This window comes from Alligator mississippiensis, chromosome 2 (assembly GCF_030867095.1).
Source record: "Alligator mississippiensis isolate rAllMis1 chromosome 2, rAllMis1, whole genome shotgun sequence".
Taxonomy (NCBI): domain Eukaryota; kingdom Metazoa; phylum Chordata; order Crocodylia; family Alligatoridae; genus Alligator; species Alligator mississippiensis.
The window spans coordinates 114560145-114581657 of record NC_081825.1 but is presented as its reverse complement, the minus strand read 5'-3'; the positions used below and the strand labels follow the sequence as shown (position 1 = coordinate 114581657).

General features: G+C 44.0%; 2 protein-coding genes across 3 annotated transcripts; one reads left to right on the top strand and one right to left on the bottom strand.

Moving 5' to 3' along the window:
* Positions 1-870: 870 nt before the first annotated feature.
* CCNA2 (cyclin A2) lies at positions 871-11074 on the top strand. The gene is made up of 8 exons (XM_019494213.2): positions 871-1094; positions 1179-1401; positions 3476-3588; positions 3995-4218; positions 4800-5004; positions 6138-6251; positions 6542-6675; positions 7813-11074. Exons 1-8 carry the CDS (start codon positions 966-968, stop codon positions 7862-7864), a joined length of 1194 nt encoding a protein of 397 aa, XP_019349758.2. The 5' UTR covers positions 871-965; the 3' UTR covers positions 7865-11074.
* Positions 11075-11585: 511 nt separating this feature from the next.
* On the bottom strand, positions 11586-20849 carry EXOSC9 (exosome component 9). Of its 2 annotated transcripts, XM_006263429.4 has the most exons (12): positions 20696-20844; positions 20525-20619; positions 18268-18387; positions 18046-18148; positions 17135-17272; positions 16574-16656; positions 16153-16285; positions 14684-14772; positions 14044-14190; positions 13107-13291; positions 12685-12763; positions 11586-11853 (listed from the first exon to the last, which is right to left on the bottom strand). In XM_006263429.4, the coding sequence occupies exons 1-12, from the start codon at positions 20759-20761 to the stop codon at positions 11772-11774; spliced, it is 1320 nt and encodes a 439-aa protein (XP_006263491.1). In that variant the 5' UTR covers positions 20762-20844; the 3' UTR covers positions 11586-11771. The 2 variants fall into 2 exon arrangements, with proteins under 2 accessions (XP_006263491.1, XP_059578065.1); XM_059722082.1 differs by lacking the exons at positions 11586-11853; positions 12685-12763 and having other exon boundaries at positions 13108-13291; positions 14031-14190; positions 20696-20849.
* Positions 20850-21513: the final 664 nt, after the last annotated feature.

Genomic DNA, 21513 nt, shown 5'->3' with positions numbered 1-21513 from the left:
GCATTTTCCTGAACTGCTACACAAGAGAACTGCCCTTCTGGCGTGGTTGCAGTGGCTTTAAGCCCAGTTTATGGAAATAGGAGTCTCCTCCCTTGCTTGCTGGGGGGGCCTTATGGCTGACAGCAAGTGAAACTTGGGGGCATCTGAACCCCAAGCCTCTGGGCTTGGGCTGGCAAGTAGGATGCCCTCCAAAGGTTTTGGAAACATCTGAAGCCCCAGGTGCGGGTGGAGGATGTTTGCCCGTAGGGGGGCGATTTCTGATTCTGGACTGACTCAGATTTGGAATTGATTTGGCTTGGAACATGAAACATTGTCTCCCCCCCAAAAAAAGACACGGACATACAGTTTTTGAATGATTTAAAGGCTTCAGAACTGATCTGGCTAATTAGACCTGGACCATGAACCTCCCCCCCCCCAAAAAACAAACACCAAACCGCTAGAAGCCAGTTAAAAGTTCCTGGTTTTGCATATGCTACATTAATTAGCCGCCTCAAGCATTATCCTACGGGGTAGTGGTAGAAGGGGTGAAGTTATGGTACAAATGCAGTAATTCTCCTACACCGGCAACACCGCGTCTCCGGCCCTAAGAGGGAGCCTCGCAGGGCCGGGGCAAGCAAAGAGCAAGCCCGCACCGCTGCGCGCTCCAGAGCCGGGACTCAAACGCCGAGGCCTCGCGCGGCTAGTGACTCAGGTGCCTGGGGGCAGAGCCCCGGCACTACGCAGCCGCCATGGGTGGGGCTACGGCGCCGCTCTAGCAGGACCCGCTCACTCCTAGGGCGCGCTTGATCCTCGGCGGCTTCCGTCGCCCCCAGTCACGGCCGGCGCCCGGCCAGCCCCGCCCCCCGTCCCTCATTGGCGGATTCAAGAGTCGCGGGCTCCTTGAACGCGGCGGCGGAGCGGGAGGCGGCCGGGTACGCTCCGGACGAGGCCGCACGGCGCCCCTTGCGCCCCCCACCTGCGGCAGGATGTTGGACGAGCTGGACCCGGAGCAGGAGCAGGAGAACGTGCCCCCCGTGGGCAAGGCGCTGCCGCCCGCCGTGCCCCGCAGCCGCACGGTGCTGGGGGTGCTGCGCGAGAACCGCCCGCGCCCGCAGGCAAGGGGGGCGCCACGGGGCGGGGGGGCCGCGGGGGGGCGGTGGTGACGGCCCGCCGGCGCTAACGTGCGTTGCCCCCCGCAGGCGGTCGCGGCGGCGGCGGCGGGCCCGTCGCGCAAGGGCGATGGCGGGGCCCGGGCGGTCCGCGCGCCGCAGCCCTTCGCCGTGCACGTGGACGAGCCGGACGGGGGGCGGCGCGGCCGGGTGGGGGCCGCCAAGCGCGCCGGGCCCGCACTGCCCGTCGCGGGGCTCCCCACCGACAGGAAGCCGCTGGTGCCGCTCGACACCGCCATGGACCTCAGCTGCGGTGAGTGCGGGGCGGGGCCGGCCCGGGCGGCACCTCCTCCTCTCCCCCCCCCAAGCAGGTGCTGGGGGCGGGGGGAGCTGTTCTGCCCCCGAGGGAAGGGGACCTGACTTGTGGAAATCTGGCTCTGGCTGGCGCCCCCTATCGCCCCCCCCCCCCCAGGCGCAGGTCAGATTAGGGGGTGCCCACCCAGGACGGGAGGGGGCAGGAACTGCATTTGCTCCAGCCCAGACTTGTAGCCCCCTGCTTTGGGCAGGACTGTCCCTCTCTCCACGGTCCTAGGACGGCATCTGGGGAAGCAAACTCGGGTTCACAAAAGCTTGTGCTCTGGCTTGCTCACATCCTCCTGCTTGCACTCCTGTTCTCGCTCTCAGGCTGTGCAGGTGCAGGTCGGCCCTGACTTCAGGCTACCATGGCTAAACCCCCTCAAACCATCCTTGACAAAGATTAGGATCTTGGGGCTCTTCTACATGTGTTGGGGGAGCTGCACTTTGTGGCTCTGAGAGCTGCTCTAACTAAAGCACCACAAACTTTCATGTATCGGTGTCCCTGCACTTAAAAATGGCAGCAGGAGCACTTGAATTTAAAGCACTTTTAAGTGCAGGGACACTGATGTACAAGATGCAGGAGGCTGCTAGAGCACAGCTGTTGCTGTATTCCAGCAGACTCTATTAATTGAGTCGGTTCCAGCACATCGGAGCAGCCTCTACACTTGTGTAGGTGCCTACAGGGAACTAGGGCTAGAAGGAGCTTCACCACGTCCTTTGGTCCAGTCCTTTGCTCCAAGCAGGACCATCCCTCTGAAGCACCCTACGACAGCATTTGATGACATGAACTTGGGTTCACAAAAGCTTGCTTTCACTTTCTCTTTTCCCTGCTTCCTTTCCCCTGCCCCCTAAAAATCTTATTTGGCGTATAAGGCGAGGTACAGACACTGCACATAAACTGGTACAAATGATCAGAAAACGGTGTAAAGCTGTAATAGAAGTTTAGCATGTGCAAACCGGTTTCAAACTGGGGGGGACTTGGTCTAAGATAGATCTGGATAGATGCTGTATTAGATTTAATCAGTTTAGGATAGAGCAGGATTTCGAACTTCTGTCCCAGATCCTGCAGCAAATTGTCTGCTTTGGCTGTCCTCCATGGGTGAGCACTATTCTACAACCTAAATATCCTCTTTTTAACTGATATTCCAAGTGTCCCTAAAGTCATTGTTCTTCATTGGTGTCTTATGAAAAGCTAACTTATGAAAATGTTGCTTGTGCATCTGCATGCGACTCAGACCAGCTTTGGGGATTCCCTGAGTCCAGCAGTTCCTTTAGCCTGTAACTTACAAGCTTTGAATCCCTGAAACAGCCAGATATCCCTTCCCTGTGCCTTACCCATCTGCTTTCCCATGAATTTCCTCACTCTTCTTGCTACTGTTACTTATGAGCTGCTGGCCCTCTTGAACTCTCAGCCTTGTCAGGGTCTGGCTGTAGCAGCTCAGAGCTTCAAACTCTGAAAGGCTTTAAAGACCTAGTGCAAGTTGCAAAAACTAGAATACACACTGGAAACTTCCATTTGTGCAAGTACTAAATGGTTCTGGCAAGTTGACTAGAAAACTAGGGTAGCTCAGGTAGACACTAAAATAACATAAGGCAAGAGAAGTCCAACAGTCTGCCCAATTAAAAAATTCTGGCAGAAGACTTCTCAGTTGCCTAATTTTGTGGCTTCAGCTAAAATACATGCTAACATCAGGCTGTCCCCTGACTTGCAGGCTCCACTTCAGAGTACAGGTCCATACTCCTATGAAGATAGCTTACTATGCTAGTATGAAGCGTCTTCCACCAATTTTTCTTTCTCCCACCCCATAGATGAAAAAGCCCTTTGCAACAAAGCCCATAGTTGAAAAAGCCCTTTGCAACATTTCTCTGTTCTTAGTGCAGCCTAGGTGGCTCAAAAAAGGCAAAATGCCAAAAACAAAAAAAACCCTAGGTCCTGGGTCACCAACATAATCGTTCTGCTCAATGCAGTCACTGTACCATGCGGTCTGAGAACTTCTGTAGGTTTAATGTGACTACTGTCTTGCACTTAGATTCTCCAAGTATTATGGATATATCTATAATCCAAGATGTGGAAGAAAGAGTAAATGTTAATCATGTGCCAGACTACATTGATGATATCCATAAATACATTAGGGAAATGGAGGTAAGATGCCATGATTTTGTTTAAACTTTTAAGGCAGCTTAGCTCAGGATGGTGAGGCTTGTGGGTCTAGTCCCTGGAGGGGTGGCAGCTCAAGTAGGAGCTTATAATTGGAGAACAGACTGAGGGGAAAGGGGAAGAAAAGTGAGCTTCCTGTTGAGCCCTTCTAGAATAAAAAAACCTGGCTGGAATATGCACTGAACATAAAAGAAAGGGCTTGAGAATGGACTCTGAAGGACCTTGGGCACCAGTATTTGGATTCTACTTTACGTATAGTACAAGTATTTAATTTGTATGTTAGTGGAGGGTGGTTTTTAAATTCTCCCATCTTTGTTGCACTTTTGGTCAGGTAACTTCTCAGCCAGGGTCAGTGCTAATATCTCACATATACTAACAATTCCCTTAACAGGTGAAATGCAAGCCTAAATCTAACTATATGAAGAAACAGCCTGATATAACAAACAATATGAGAGCTATTCTTGTGGACTGGCTGGTGGAAGTAGGAGAAGAATATAAACTACAGAATGAAACCCTGCATTTAGCTGTAAATTACATTGATAGATTTCTTTCTTCAATGTCTGTTCTGAGAGGAAAGCTTCAGCTTGTGGGTACTGCAGCTATGCTGCTAGCATCGTAAGTTAATTTGACATCATTGCTCTTAGAATGAGGCTGTGTGAGAGACATATAGGGGAAGGGAAAGATTATCTTAAAGCTGTGTCCTTTCAAAACTCTGTTTGACCAGAAGCCTTAAGATATCTATGTTCAAGTTTTTAAATCTTTTGGAAAATGACTTCATATTTACTCAGATTTTTTCATTTATTAGTATCTAATGCACCTGGCTTCTGACCTGGTCCGCAGAGCTTGTGTAGCTAGAACATTCCAGGTATTATTCTGGAACAGTCTTGGGCCCTATAGTCTACAAAAATGTGGAAGGAAACAGAAATCATATTCATACTGGAATTTTTATGGGTTTGCCAAGATTCTTAGACCTACAGGAACTTAATGTGTGGACTTAATGTTAACTACTTACTTATACTAAGTTAGTCATGTACTAGGAATAGGTTATATAAGTAGAGCTGAGCTCTGAGGAAACAGTTGCTCCCTATCTTGCTAACTTATGTTGGACTAGGGTGGGAGGGAGAGAACTACTAGTTGATAGACCTGTTCCTCTTTCTAAGTGTATGTAACAAGTTGCTTATACTTCCTAATCATAGAAAGTTTGAAGAAATTTACCCTCCAGAAGTTGCAGAATTCGTCTATATCACAGATGACACCTATACTAAGAAGCAAGTATTAAGGATGGAGCACTTAATTTTGAAAGTCTTGTCATTTGACTTGGCAGCTCCAACAATAAATCAGTTCCTTACTCAGTACTTTCTGCACCAGCAGGCAAATGCTAAAGTTGAAAGTTTATCGATGGTAAGTGTGAATCTGGCATTAAGCCCAATGTGCAGTCAGAAAGCTCCATCTTAGTACTTCAGAGTAGGTTGGGGCGTTTCTTTTCCCATGGAAAAGGAAGGAATGCCACTTGGTGACAAATATTTACCCATTCTTAAGAGTTCTAACGACCAGAAAATATGGAGGTCTAAAACATCAAGTTTGCATCCTTGTTAGATCTCCAGAGGGGGCAGTTGGCATTTTGTATCTCTGAAGCATTTGCTAGTAAAAACCCTTGGTAACTAACTATTAGTAGGGTGACAGTTAACTCTTACAGCTTTATGCCACTGTCCCAAACCATACTAAAACTGGTAACTACTTCAGAGAGCCATCGTTGGCTGACGTGTGGACGCTAGGCAAAATTGGGTCAATGCCACTGGGGAGCCTCATGGGAGCTTCATTCTAGGCATATGTGCCAACCTAGAGTTGGCGATTTGCACGTTTGATGATCTAACAATCTGAGGGAACACTTGGACTATTACAGTAGTGGTCTAAAATCAGCTGCCTATTGCTGGTACACACTTGCATTGAAATACTGGTTTAGTCTTAAAAGTAAAGTACATGCTGGTTCATCTGCTACTGTTGTGTTTAAGCTTACCATTTGGTCCCAGGGAGGGAGTCGGTACAACTGCAAAACATCCTACATCAACCTTTGACCACAGTGAAGTTCTATCAAAACCCTGTGGTGGACACTGGGGACCTAGGGCTTTTAAAGAGAAATAGCCCCCATGCTGTCCTGTCATAAAGGTACTCTGCATGGATCCCTACAAAAGGATGCTGCAGTAACAAAGCACATAGCTGTGAAGCGGTCTGTAAATGAAGAACGGCATGACCCCAATGGTAGATATCTCAACAGTCGTCAAGAAGTCTGAGGATCCTTACAAATGAAAGAGAGATTTGGTATGAGGGAGTTCATCCTCACAGCTAGTAAGCTAACAATTGCTGTAACATTTTAATCTCGTCCACAAGAGTAGATGCTGGATAACTCCATACCTTCATTATAGTGAAGATTCTAAAACTGGTGGCTAGAAGCTTTAAATTATAAGGAATATGCCAAATGCTGTAGTCTTGCATGGATGTGGTATAACAGTATTACTTGTTTTCAAATGTTACAGTATCTGGGGGAGTTGAGCCTAATTGATGCTGACCCATACCTTCAACACTTGCCATCAGTTATTGCTGCTGCTTCATTTCATCTAGCAAGCTACACACTCACTGGACAAACCTGGGTATGTAGAACTAACACCAACTGAGATTTATAGTCTACATAGAAGCAAATGCAACAACTAGCACCTGCCCTTAAACAAGTTCCTGGCTAGCCAAATATAACTCCTGCAAAAACTGCTCGTGTTGAGTGTAGGGCTTCAGCTCGCAAAAGCTTTGTATTATACGTATCTCCTGGTAGGAGAATATATTACCCATTTGAGTAACAGTCTCTGCAGTTCAAATGGCATGGTTTTGTCTAGGGTAACTGACAACACTGTACATGTCTCAAACCAATTGTCTCTTCTTCCCTTAGCCTGAATCATTGTCCAGAACGACAGGATATACACTTGAAAGCCTCAAGCCTTGTCTTATAGACCTTCACAAGACCTACCTCAAAGCAGCACAACACACACAACAGTCCATAAGAGAGAAATACAAGAGTGCAAAGTATGTAATCACTCACTTTTTGTAGATACTTATTCAAGTAATCACAACACGTGTTAAGGGCAGGGGCAGGCAATTATTTTGGGCAGATGGCCGCTTACTGAACTTTGGCAAGCCATCGAGGGGCGCATGACAGGCAGCCCAGGGCAGATTTAATATTAACTTTCTAAAATTTTTAGGAGCCCCGCAGGCTGGATAGAATGGCTTGGCAGACCACATCCAGCCCACGGGCCACATTTTGCCCACCCCTGTGTTTAAGCTATGTTAGCTTGGCTTGGGTATTAAGCCACCTTAGCAGAAGGCAGGGCAAGATAGCACCTCAATCTGTTTGGAGGGTGGGAAGGGAGAACAGTGGCATCTGGGTTCTAGTGCCTGCCCACTTTGACCTGAACTGGGTCAATTCAGTTGATAGCCTTAAGCTGCTGACAGCTGCTATGTAAGCACCTGGTTAGTAGACTGTTGCCTAAGGAAACTCATGCCTGTCTGAACCAGTTAATGGTTAGGGTCCCACACTGCCTAACCAGTATAGTGAACCTAATTCCGAGTAAGTAGAGCCAATACTTGTTCCTCTCTGTGCTCTGACAAGCATGATGAATGTCCATACAGTGGTTTGGGAGGTTTTTGGGGGGTTTTTTCTAATGTGAACTAACCCCATTCAAAATGGGTCTGGTGTCCTGTGTCTACCTTAATGTCACTACTCAGAAGTTGAGACCAGTAGAGCAGTGTTTTCCAGCCCAAGGCACGCTTGCATTTAAAAAAAAAAACAACAAAACTTCTACACTGCACCAGTTAAGGCATTCCCCACCCTCATACCTATTGTAGCTCATTACCATGGCAAAATTCCATGGTGCACCTGTTCATTTCTGATGGCACACTTTTGTACCATGGCGCACTGGTTGGGAAACACTGCAGTAGAGAATGGCTTGGTGAAATGCTGACCTGTTACACAGGAGGGGACAAATGTTATAGTCCCTCTTTTTTGATTCTGCATTAAACAACCTTCTAACCCCACAACACTGAATACCTTTCTGGTTCTGCTGTCACAAAGTTGTTCATTAATCCTGGACTGAGTTACCTTTCAGCTTATCCCCCTTTGTTGGAGCTCTAATGAAATTACCTTTTTGCCCTTTTCTCCTTCAGGTATCATGGAGTATCGCTCATTGACCCACCAGAGACACTAAACCTATTGTAACAATCAAGGGACTGATGCTTTTTTTTTTTTTTCCTCTCCTTTTTTAATATATATATATATATTTTTTTTTTTTAAGATGTGCATTTACTCCTCCAAGAAAATGATGTAGAGTTTTAAACTTCGTTCAAAATTTTAGGCTTCCAATCATCATTTCAGATTCAATCTGAAGTTCACTTCAGATTATGACGTTTGTTTTTATAGGGTTTTAATGTAAATCCTTTGTGCAAAAAATCTTGTTCAAAATACTTAGCTGGAGCTCTTTTCTATAAAGCCATTCTGTTCAAGTTTTAAACTTAACCATGCAGACCAACTGTTTAATCTGAGACCTTAGACATTTTATCCTAAAATGATTAGAGAAAGCGTCGGAGTAAACGGCATATGGAATAAAATTGAGTAAGAGCAGCGCAGTGAAGTGGGAATTCCCACTTCCACAGTGGTCATGTTTGTCTCAAGTTCTAGTGAACCACTTGAACAGCAACACAGTATCTGTAGCATCTCTTGCTAACACTACATTCTAGTATTGCTTTGGACGTGGATTAAATCTAAACTGTCTCTAATAGCAGTCATGCTGGACTAAATATCTAAACTACTAGGAAGATAAAACTTGGCTGAACTGCTGAAGCATTCCAACCTTGCTTCTTTTATGGGAGAACACTGAAGTCCATTGTTAAGGGTTATGTTCTAACATTGCTAACGTTCTAGTATTGTCAGGTTGTGTATTACATGCTTGGAAGCTACCATTAGACAGCTAAAACTGAGCCCCATGTCATAAGGTTCCCACCTTATGGTGTAGGAAATGGTTCAACTTAAAATCACAGAGACTAGAATAATTTTTTTTTTTTATATGAAATTCGTGCAGGTCTATTACTAAAAATGTTAGCTTCCATAAAAAGTTATTTACAGCTAATGTATGATAGTGCTGTTGTACTGCTTGAGCAGAACCCAGCTGGGAAAAGTAAACTATAAGGGGGTGAGACCAGCCACTAGATGCACCACCTTCCTCTTTTAAAAGAAGACAGTACAGGTGGCCAGCACAGCTTGATTTTTATGACGAGTTGTGGGTTTAGGGATACTAGTTCATTGGTCCTTCACTCTTCCTGTGAGTAGGTCTTACTTAGCACCTAATCAAAATAAGTTCTTGTTTTCTTCACTTCAGTAGAGCACTTTTTAATACCATAAAATGACTAAATCAGTGTTAGGGCAAATATAAACTGACCTTAGTCTGTGAATCTGTAACACTGCTTTGTTACTTGGTCTGTAAAGCGGTGGCTGCATGGAAATGGATTTAAGAGTATACCAGGTTGCCAAATAAACATCTTGTTACTGGACCTAATGTCAGTGGTGGTCTCTTGCCTATATTCTCACTTGATAATGGCAGCTGACTATCCTAAATCTGTATCACCTAGGTTTTGATTCAAAGCTAGTGCCACTTAGTGTCCTTAGTACACTGTAGATACATAACAAAAGTGGATAAGCATGTTTGTTTTGCCATGAGAACTGGTATGTAAAAACAATTCCTGACCACTTGTTTTTGTTTCAGTGTAACTCATTCCAGAAGTCTTTGCTCTGATACACGTGGGCATTTTCATACTTTGTCTAAAAATGATGATGCGTCTAAAAATGAGAGCCAGGGCATGTCACTTTGAAGCATTTCAAATGGGGGAAACTGGCATGGAGGGGCAGGTTGTCTAGAAGTTGGGCTTTGCAGCCTAGGCAGAAAGAGATCATTCAACTGTGCCCATCTCGGCAAGATCTAGAAAGTGGGGAGAGCTAAACCACAAGCTAGGGGAAAAGCTTCAGCTCTGCCATATCAACACTCTGAGGACCTAAGTATGTTAACTGTTAGAAAATTAAGTGACAGCAGCTAAAGTTATTAGGCTTAACTAAAAGCCATATAACCAGGTGCCATATGACCTTCATAAACCTGTTATTTCTGCTTAATTTTATCACTTCTGCTGAAAGACTATAGATGCATCAGAAGCTTAGTTTCATACTTCTAAGGTTTTTTTTTGTTTCCTTCCTCTAGCAAAACACTGTTAAGTGCTTATATTGGCATAAATAACTAACCAGTGTTTTTCCTGAGGAACCAAAAGTCCTCCTTCCTTCTGTGCTCAATACAGGAAATGAGCACTAGTAGCCTCTTCCACTTCTGGATGAGAAATCAAACATGGTGCAGTCAGTCCTTAAAGGGAGTATCCTTTGATATTATTGCATTAATCAGTGCATGAAGACTTTAAATGTTAAAGGCTGTACAGTTGGTCCTACAAAGCTGAAAACATCTGCTGCTTGTTCCAGTGTTTTGACAGTAGAACAAGAGCTGTTCTTAGCATCCCAATACTACAGGGCACAAATTCTTCTACTGATAACTGTCAACAGCAGTGGACTGCGTCATACTTTGAAGGCTGCTGGGATTGGCTTTTTTTTTTTTTTCCCCACAGCTCTGCTCATGATGTTGCCCTACTTCTAACACCACACGGATAAGCCCATCTCTTACTGCAGTGGGTACTGCTGTATGATTTTTCTTACCTTCACAACTGAAGTTACTCTTGGCAGTTCTCAGTATCTGCTGTTGCTTCCCTCAGAGTTGAGGCAAAGCTTTACCAACACCTACAGTAGACATGCCATAATTTGTGCTGTATAGAAAAGTGCTGTTTCTAGAGCCAACATCTTCCAGGCTTTTATCCAAAAAGACACTTTTATCCTGAGACACAATGGGATCTCTAAAGGAGAGAGGATGAAGGTGGCTATTACACAATGAACTTTATGCAAGAGAAAAGGGCAATGTGATGAACTGCAAACGTGTAAAAGGGCAACATCTGGAGTTCCCTTAAGAAGAGAACATATGTCATTTAAATGAGCCAAGAGCTCTGGCAAGAAGCAATTTTCTATGTTAGATTTGAAAGTGGCAAGATTAGTTAAACAATTATTTCCTTTACAAAGTACTAGTGTGTCAGAACAGCTCAAATGGGGAAGAGTAAGACCTTGTGTAAATTATTTCTACTCTGCTGTTGTGTATATTTTCATGTTTGTATTCCATCACATTTTGAGTTCTCAGATGAAAGCATCTGAGGTCAACTTGTTCATGAAAGTTTGTTCATATTATTTCTTTCAAGTGGTCCAGTGTTTAGAAACTTTTTTGTACTTGAAGGAACTTTGTGTCTCATGTAATATGTTTACTGAAACTTTTTAAAAAATAAACATTAAAAACTATGGGGAAGTCTCATATAGCTGCTTAAAAGTTTGTGGGAAGCTCTTTCAAACGAAGTGATTTTTTTTTTTTCCACATGTTGGCATCATTCCTGCTAGGGAAGCAGCAGAAACTTACCCAGAAAGGCCTCGGTTGTCTTAACTGGCATAAAGCCTCATCTATAATCACACATGATCTTAATGGGATTACTGCTGGAATCCAGTTTTGTCATTTAGTAAATTCTCCAATGCCTAAAAGCTTACAAAGAAGAATTTTTCTAATTATGTAGTTTGTCTAATCAAAGATACTATGTTTACCCAAAGAACCCTGTCTACCTATGTCCTTAGACCAGCACGGCTGCAACCAACAGCCCTACCACACCAATTTGCATTAAACAGGGAGTGCAAATGCAGATCTGTGCTAACCTAGAGTTTAAGAAGGGCCAGTCCATTTGTTGATATATGGTGGTATCTACATCTTTTACAGAATAATTGCCATCACAGTAGTGTTCAAGCTGTAAATTATGACAGCCTATTTAGTACTACCATAGTTTTCCTTTTATTTGAAGGCAATGTACAGCATTATATAAAAAACAAACAAACAAACAAACAAACAGACAAGGAATCTGGAAGTGGGGGAGAAATTGACCTACAAAAATATGTTCAGTATCTTAGTATACAAATTAAGGATTTATACAAGGCTTTTAAATGGAACATGATTTTAATAAGAAACTCTCTTCTTTTTTCTCTTTTTGTTACTGACTTTTTTACTTGAATTTTCTTGTTTGGAGCTGGTAGGTGTTCTGTGAACAAAACATACAAATCCAAAATTAGACTAGATTTAATACACATGATGGAGATAAATCAACACTTATTTCATACCAATCAAATCAGATTTCAGCTCTGATACAACATTAGCCAAAACCACCATGCATATGGTGCTTTACATAGAATAAGGTACAAAATGGTTAAGGGCAATTACCATCCAGACTATCTGGTTCTCATTAATGAGTATGGACTGATTTTGCTAAGTAAGTCATAACACATTTTTTTCTAAATAGGAATAAAACTCTAGGTTTACTGCCTTTAAACACTTAAGTCACCAGTCCACTAGATATTATTGATAAACCATCTACTACTAGTGGGGCAGATTCTGTGCAATGCAATACACAGTAATAGACTAAAAATATAGTTGACTCAGCTGTAGAGGCAGCTGTTTCTAATCAACTTTTTTGTTCCCTCCTGGATAACAGAAATATCCAAGTAACTGTTCTGAATTGCACCTGCTGGAGCAGTTCCACAAGCACTTTTATCAGTCGGTGATCAACAAGGATGCACTGACTTCATGACTAAAAAAAGGCACAGGCCAGGTGGAGACAAAAAAAAAGGAAGATAATGATTATACTGTGCATTTCCTTGCATCAAAAGCTCCTGCCTATCTGTTTCAGCAGTGCAAAAATATTTCAAAGCGGGAGATGTGGCAGTTCTCAGCAAGTATGTTAGGAAAGGGTCATTTTCTTATAAATGCACCAGGCAAACTAGAATACTTGAATCTATGCCTTGCCTAAACCATACACAGCAAGTGGTCATTAAAATATTCCCCATCTCATTCTTTAATTATATGCTATAGTTACCTGGTTTTCTTTGGTACTTTTTCTGGTTTTAGAATAACAACTTCTTCCTCTTCACTGTCAGATAGCACAATAGTGTCATCTTTAAAAAAAAAAAAAAAGGAAGAAACTTGTTGCTTTATACATGGCATTTTTGTAGATAAGCAGTTAGTACATTCCTAGGTAATTACTTAAAGCTGGGAGATGCTTACTCTACAGCTACAGTAACTCTGGTAAACAGTAAATACTTTCAGTTATAAGACCTGCACACTGCTGCATATTTCAACAAGGGGACCAGTACAAAGCACTGAGATCACAAGGTAATTTGAATACATTTGTTTCCCTGGGATGATTTTTCTTGCTGCTGAAGTGAACAGCCTCAAATATACTATAGTTAAAACAGGAGTGAGGTTTTCATTCGTGTCACAACTTAAGCAGATACTAACCTTTCTTAGTCTTGCTCACAATGCTTACATCTTCCATTTCCATTTTTGGATCCTCCAAAGTGTCAGGATCATTGTCATCATCTTCCTCTTCCCCTCTCTCAGATTCTTCAAGTTCCCCCCAGGAGTTCTCTACTCCTTCTCCAATTTGGGCTGTTCCAGGGGTCCACAATATTGGTTTGGCAAAACTGAACTAGTTAAGACCAACTCCAGGAATTAACAGACTCTTTCTCTGTGCTCATTTATAAAAGCAGGCCAGACAGTCCTTAAACTTACCAGAAGACCAACATGCAGATATATAAAGAATGTGTGCTGAACACCAAAGACAGTGTGAACATGATGAAGCAGTGGCAAATCAGCATGCTGGAAGTATCCCCAATGGCTGACCAAATAAAATGCTAAATTTATGCACATTGGGGTAAACAAGTGATCCCCTTTGCAGCTAATATCCATCCATCGGAAATAGCTGGGAATGGAGGTGCTGCTTTTCCCCTCTGTACTGCAAAAGCAACATGCTCCTCTAAGGATTTCAGGTTACCCTTGAGTGACACCTTGCTGAAGCTTGGAAGAGAAGTGAATAACTATAACCCAGCACTCTTTCCTGCCTATGCATGGGGTCGGACTCGATGATCTATTGAGGTCCCTTCCAACCCTAACATCTATGAATCTATAAAGTGCTGCAAAGTCTCCTTAGCTGAAAAATAAGAAAGTAGTAGGGATAGTAATGAAAAAGGGAAGCAGAAAAAAGTTCCAGAGGCAAATTCTCATATCCTTGATAAGCAGATTAACAAGACGGATTCTTTTACCTAAAGGCTTCTGCAGTTGCCATAATACAATCTTCTAAGAAATGAAGAAGTCAGAATGTTGTGTGTGTTTCAAGAAGCTGCAAGTGAAAAGGCCACAACTGCTCACTATAACAAATGATACCATAAAAAGATACACATCCAAAGGAGGATCAGCCTTCATGATGATTTCTTCAGCTTGCTCTTCCACATCATTAGCATCCACAGGAGCTCGTTCCATTTTGAATGCAGTAATCTTTTGATTTGGTATAGATTCTGCAAAGCCACACTTTCCACCTTCCTTTCTACAACCATAACAATTTCAGTAAGTTTCACATTTAAAATTGTCATAAAAAAAACCTTCACTACGTACAAAGCTGTGATCTAAAACAGCAGGGTACAAAACCATTGCATAAAAATGGTCACGTTTTAGGTAAGTGATTAAATTTAACTACTATGTTCCCAGTTTAGGGGCTCAGGCACTCAGCCAAGAATTGGGAAGGTGGGTGTCAAGGCCTCCCTAGTGGTGTCACATTGAAAACAGCAGTGCTTTTACACGTGGCTATTTACTCTTAAATGGTTGAGCTTCTCCTCTTCCAAAAACCACACATGGCTTGTGTACATGATAGAACCTATGGCTGAAACAGCTGTTTCAGTAAGGCTTTCTTGGCAGACCAAGCCACAGAAAATCAAAGTATTAATGAGCATGACTCATTTTGGTTACATAGCTTCTCCTTGACAGAGAACGGGGAACCATAAAGTAATAACTTCTAATACACTGTATTATTTAAGCCTCACCTAACTTTCCGGTCATTCTCCAAGGCCTTCTGAATGAGTTCTGTGATCTCCGCAACCTTAACACCAGTTATTTTACTGCATCTCAGAACCTGTGTGTAGTTTTTAAATAATTTAATTAGGATTGACAGCTCAGCCTCATGAAATCAAGCCAGAAATAACTTTCTGCTTAAAGTAAATGAAAAACCTATTTGTTTCCAAATATGTAAAGTTTACTCTACTTTTGCACGCTGCTAGAAACCAACACCTCAGCACTTTAGTCAGGATGTTCAAAAAGTAGCCTCCTCAGCAACCTTTAAATTGGAAAGCAGCCATTTTCTTGATTAGGCATAAAGCATATTTCCTCTAGTACTGGGTTCACATAGAGAGTAGGTAGAGCTATATGGCAATTATTAAATTGTAAGTAGAACGAGCTGCCATTTTAAGAATGCAAAGGACTTGTATTACATTTGTCCTACTTGCACATCTCTCATATGTCGCACTTTGGAGTCTGCCATCAGTAAGCGATTTGTTATAGGTCAAGAAATAAAGTTTACTCTTCTGAAGACTTATAAAAGAACAATAAAATATTCATAAACAGATCTCCCAACTGTGCAAAACTCCATTCAAGCAACCAAGTTTGGAGATGACTGCAAATTTTTCATTTTTTTTTTTTAAACTAAAAAAGAGGGGGGCAGGGGGCAGTGACTGGCAGGCAGCAAAAAAAGCCATGTTGTAACCCTTTTTTCCCCATCCTCTTTGATTACCAGGCATGTTGGGCAAGATCATGAAAGAGAAAAAACAACCTTCAACACTTAGCATGTACAAATGTTTCCATGTTCCCACATTCTTCCATTACTACTGTGAACACTGAATTGCACTGCGAATAGAATTGCTATGGAATCTCACAATTTAATGGTTCTACATAAAACACTTCATATGTTTCAATAAATGTTATACAGGTTTCCCTCACTTTATGCTGTACATGTGTTCCTGGAAACTGGTGCATAACTTGAATTCACATAAAGGGAGCCCACTTTACAAATAGGGATACATTCCAAGACCTCGACTGCACTGACCCCCTTGACTGTCGCACCACTCCTGGGGCAGCTGCAGCTCCAGAAGCACTGGAACCAGCTGCCCTGAACAGCAGCTGCAGGTGCTGCTGCTGTGTGGTTTCATGGCCCACAGCTCCCGGGGTCGCTGCTCTGACTGCCACCTGGCTCAGAACCCCCAAATAAATTTTTTCTTCCTCCACCTATGGCATCACCCCCACAGTGCACCACACACAGCAGCTGACTGCAGGCTTCCACCACACGGATCGCAAATGAGTAAATTTACCTCGCATAGAACACATTTTTGGTATGAAAAGGGTCACTGGATAAGAGCAAATTCACACGTACAGAATCAGCATAAAGCAAGAGAAACCTGAAGTATGTCATACATGCATTAGGCTTCAGACAGAAAATCTAATTACAGGACATGCCATTTACCTGATCTTTTAACAGCATTATCCCTCCACTGGACTGGATAGTACAAATCTCATGATGTTTATTCATAGCTATTACTAGGAGACCATCCATTACACGTTCTTCGCGTTCACTGGGGTCCACCAATAAATAGGTCCTATAGCCATTATTAAACAGAATACACCAGTTAAAACTTCAGAAAAACTGGTCACTCTTAAGAGCAGAAGATTAATTGCATCAAAACAAATCCCATGTTTTTCAACTAGTTATGTTATAGTGTGCAGTACAAACAAGACCTCCTTTTTTACGCTACCTCTTTTTGGATAAAAGGTTGTTTTCAAAACATTTTCTTGAAGCAACTATTTAAAAAAAAACATTTCTCTGTTTATTCTAGTTCTGCAGGCTCCAGCATATTATTTCAGCCACTGTCCTAACTGCAACTTACCCTTGTTTGAAGAAGGCAAAGCTGACACAGATAGGCATGTGATGGATACTCAAGGGGACAGGATCACGTTCCTCAGGGGTGTACTTTAAAGGAAAAAATAGTAATGAAGAATAAGAGCATGTAGTTAGGTAAAGAACAGATTAATTCAAAAGGAATTACGTACTTTAGAAAACTAAGAGGTAAGAAAACTTTGGAGTTACCTAAACATTCAATAAATCTGTGTTCTTTTTCTGCATATTATTTCGTTATTATTCCCTGTCAAAGTAGCTATCACCTTTAGACCATTTGATCCTACTAATTTGGTTGAGAAGTAAACTAATGCTAAAAAGTTACCACCCTTATCCAATAATTATCTTGCTAAAAATTGAAAATGGTAAAACTCTGTACTAAATCTATTGATAACACAAGTATCCTCTCCTATCACTGGATGCTTGAAACAGCTCTGAGCTTCTGTAGCTGAAATAATTTAGAATCTCAGATATAGTTGCTTCTGACAAGGAAGACCTATTTTTTTAAATCTTAACTATCCTAGCACATTCCCTCTATCCTATTGTAACTTACCACAGTAATTTCCTCTCCTTGCACAGATATATCTGGCCTACGGAAGTGACACAAGGCCACTATTGCTGCTATACTTGCAGCATCAATAATGTTTCCATCATGATTCAACAAATGCAGGTCCACACGAATCTGCCACACCTGAGAAAGAGAACATCCATAACTACAACTCACTAAATCAGGGGTGTCAAACTCATCTGGCACTGCAGGCTGGATGAGTGGCATGGGACCAGTCCACAGGCTGGACTGGGCCCACAGACACCCCTTGCCCCGCCATTCTGGTCCAGGACCCAGTGGGTAGAGGCCTGGCATCCTGGGTGCTTGATGGATGCTCCAGGAACAAGTCCCAGTGCCGGGCTTCTTCCCGTAATACTGCTGGGTCTCCAGCACTGTGGCTCTTGCTCAGACACCTGGCTGCCACAGGTGGAAAAACCCGCAGTGCTAACCGAGATCCAGCACTCTGGGTCTTGCCCACGCATCACCCCTTGCTCCCCCAATCAAGGCTGCAAGTCAGATAACCCAGGTCTGCTATACTGCAGCATAACCAACCACTTGTACATATTTTCCAAACACTTTTCAAAAAGACATTCAAGTGAAGTACGACACTAAGTACTGATCAAACCTATAATGATAAGTGGCTCAACATACTGAATGAGAAACGGCATGTTAGTTTTCCATACTGGGTAACATGCTATTAGTAAGTAAAAAGTTAAAGTATTCTGTTCCTACAAACATTTACTATTACATAGGCCCACTAACTACATGCTTAGAGCTACATATGCACAAGTCACTTGGGCTAGAGCTTTAAAACAAACATAGGAACTATTGTTCAAGAGACAACAGAAACCAAATCCTATATGCAACCTGTTAAACCCCTAATGTTAAAAAGCTCTGGATTTCAGAGTATTTCATACCTTTTCACCAGCAACAACACAAAGAGATTCAGTATCTATGCACTTTGAGTTTCTTAGGCATCTTTCTAATAACCTATTCAGCTTCACCAGCAATTCAGACTGCCTGTAGAAGACATAATATGCACATGTTTAAGTTGTGAGTTATTAATAAGGGAGAACAATGACACCATGGTCATCCTTATATCAATCCTACCTGCTGTCACTGCAGCAAAAGCCACGTACCTGCCCAGCTCAAAAGCTGGTGAAGCCATTGGAGAGAGCTCAAGATTAAAGAAAAGTATACCTTCTGTAGCCCGGTTTGGCTTTGGGGCAACAAGTTCACATGAGACTTGTCCAAGGACTCTGCAAAAGAAAATCACCCCCAGAAGCACAGGCTTCAGAATGAAGACAGAAAGAAGTTAAACACTGCACAACATACATGAGTTGTATTTTACACCTCCCAATTTTTTCAGTTTATTTTTTAAGCAAGACAGCTAAATGTATTCAAGGTAACCATTACTAGGGCACTAACAGAAACTAGGCAGTAGAGTGCTATGTGGAGTTTAAAATGTAGCTTTTATTCTCACTGTGAGCTAGAAGAATTTACCAAATTTTGTATCTTTCATATTCCCCCCCTCCACCCCCCGCATGAAAAATGGAGATACCATCTATAGGGGACTGCAAAGCTCCATTTGAGATTACTGTACAAAGTCACAAGTAGGATATTAAATATCCAAAGTTATGTTAACACTTGTTTACACATGCCTGCTTTACAACTAAATACACTGTGAAACCCCATACACCCATGAAGGGTATGTAACTGCTAGCTTCAATCCTGTAAAACCTCATGTACTGGTTTAACTTGGTATTGGCACTACCACTGATGTTTGCACTATTACACAAGGGACTTTTTGGGGGGAGACATGATCTTTAGATCCAATCCAACCAGAAATCATTTATTAGATTATTACAACCAGCCACCTGTAAATCTTGGGTACAGCTGGAGGGAAATTTGGAGAACTCATCAAATTCAAAAAGACCTGCTGCCAATCTGCGTGCCACCCTCTTCCTGCCTCTTACGTCTCCCCAGCTGGTATAAGTGAGACTCTATACTATGCTGCCAGAGGTAGCCAGGCAGACTTTGGGATAAACATTTGCTTTTGCATTTTCAAGTACAAGCAAATAAAAAGTGGGCCTGGAGACTTGCTTCTGCCCCTTTTAGCAGCAGTCTATCCACAAGGCTACTTGTAACCTGGGTAACATAGCACTTGGCAATGTAAGAGGGAGCGAGGGTGTCTCCAAGGGCTCCTATACATGTGTGCAGAGCCTGCTCCAATGCACTGGAAATCCAGCATGTCAGAGCAGGCTCGATCAATCAGGTCTGCTGGAGCGTGGAAACTGACACACTCCAGCAGCCTTCCGAGTCACGTGCATCAGCGTTGCCATGCATCTCTGCACTAAAAAATGGTGGCAGGGTGCTTTGAAATAAAACATGTCCAATGAGCTCTATTTCAAAGCGCCCAGCTGCCATTCTTTCAGCGCAGGGACACCAATACACATGACATGCAATTAGAGCAGCTTGCTAACTAAAGTTCCTGGCACTGCATCCCACAGCACATGTAAAAATGCCCCAAGTCACTGACAACTCAGATGTGATAGGGTTTTGTTTCCCCACCATGCGCTCCTCAGAGGAACCAGGAGTTGGCTACAGACATGGCTGAGGTTTGAGACTGGAGTGTGCCAGCACTCTTGCTGGGACTTAAAGCCAGAAGGTCCTAGCTAAGAGGGTCTCATCCTGCTAAAAGTCAGACTGACTGATGTATTTGGGTCAAGAAGGAATTTCCCCCCAGGGTCAGGCTGGTATGGATGGAGGGGCCTCCTGCCTTCATCTGTAGCAGGGCCTCTCCAGGGGATCTCCCAGCACACGTTAACCACCTCGGCCGCAGCAGGATGCAAATAATTCTTCTTATTTACTTTATATTTATCACCGTAACTCAGCACTAAGTGAGAACTGGGTCAAAGCTGCAGCATTTCTTTATTCAAGGCAGGCAGACATAAGAAAGTGCTGACAGCAAACCCAGAAGTCAGTCAAGACTCCCTTGAGAGTGACTCAGGTTTCACCCATCCTGCATCAGTGAGCTGCCTCAAAAATCATTGTACATTTTGAACGCTTATTATTCTTGATTGTACATAGTACAAGGGCTGGAAGGATGATACGAAGTGGGCAACACTGGGCAGAGCCCGCCCTACTACAGAAGGGGTTGGGGCTGGAGCTGCCCTCAGGAACCCCCTCGCAGCCCTGCGCGCACGCGCAGTACCAGGCAGGCGCGCCCGAGGCACCGCGCATGCGCCCCCCGTGTTCCCAGGCCCGAACAGCTGCGCGCGGCCCTACAGCCGCGGCTCCCGTCACTGAGGGAGGCTGCACGCGGCCCCAGCTGCCCCAGCCTCGTGCGCCCCACTGCTCATGCACCTCCTTGCGCCTCCCCCAGCCCGGCGCTACCTGGTCTTCCCCAGCTCCACGACGCAGCAGCCATAGTCGGTGCCGAAAGAAACGCGCACATTGCGGTAGTCGTAGCTCTGCCGCCCGTCCAGGCGCTGCAAGGCCGAGAGTGGAATCAGCGGGGAGAAAAGTGGGGGGAAAAGACGGGAAAGCGGGGGGCTGGTCTCACACCTTCCTCTCCTCGATGGCGCGCAGCAAGAAGCGCTTCTCGCAGTTGGACAGCGGCGTCTCCTTCATGGTGGCGCGACTTACCAGTCTTCCAGTCGCACCCTGTCACGTCATCAGCCGTACGACAGATACCACTGCGCAGGCGCCGGCAGGACCCGCGCCTTCTTTTTGATTGGGCGGGGGGGTGGCGGCCGCGCCGCCGCTTTTAAAACACAGGAGACGTTTCACCCTCCCACTGAGTTGTAGAAGGGGCGACGCTAAGGGTTGTGTGCTCCCGCCACCCCCCGGGCTGGGGCGGAGCCTGTTCTCTGCGGGGCGGGGCCCGTGGGCGAGGGGCTTGTTCAGGAGAGTAGCGAAACGCTGGCACAGGTCGTGGCCTCTTGAGTCCTTGGAGGTTTTGAAGCCCTGGCTCAGGATGATCTAGTTGGGGATGGTCCTGCTTCGAGCAGGGGGTTGGGCTCGGTGCCCTCCTGGGGTCCCTCCCAACCGGCATTTTCTATGATGACAAAAAAAATGTGATACTTGCTGTCCTGATGTGGGCATGCCCGCCTCTGTGTCAGTTATATTAGTGAGGAGAGCTGGGCTATCCCTGTCCATGGCAGCACCCTGCCGATTCACATTGCCTGTTGACATAGCAGGTTTAACTCCTGAGTGTTAGTTCAGGAGTCAGGTCTCCAGGTTGTAGCCATATTGGTATAGAGGAAAAGGCAATCAGAACTCTACTCGAGGTGATATCTTTTGTTAGACCAACAAGATTTTTGCAAAAAAAAAAAAAAGCTTTAATTGCAAGCTTCCGGGCACAAACACCCACATCAGGCATT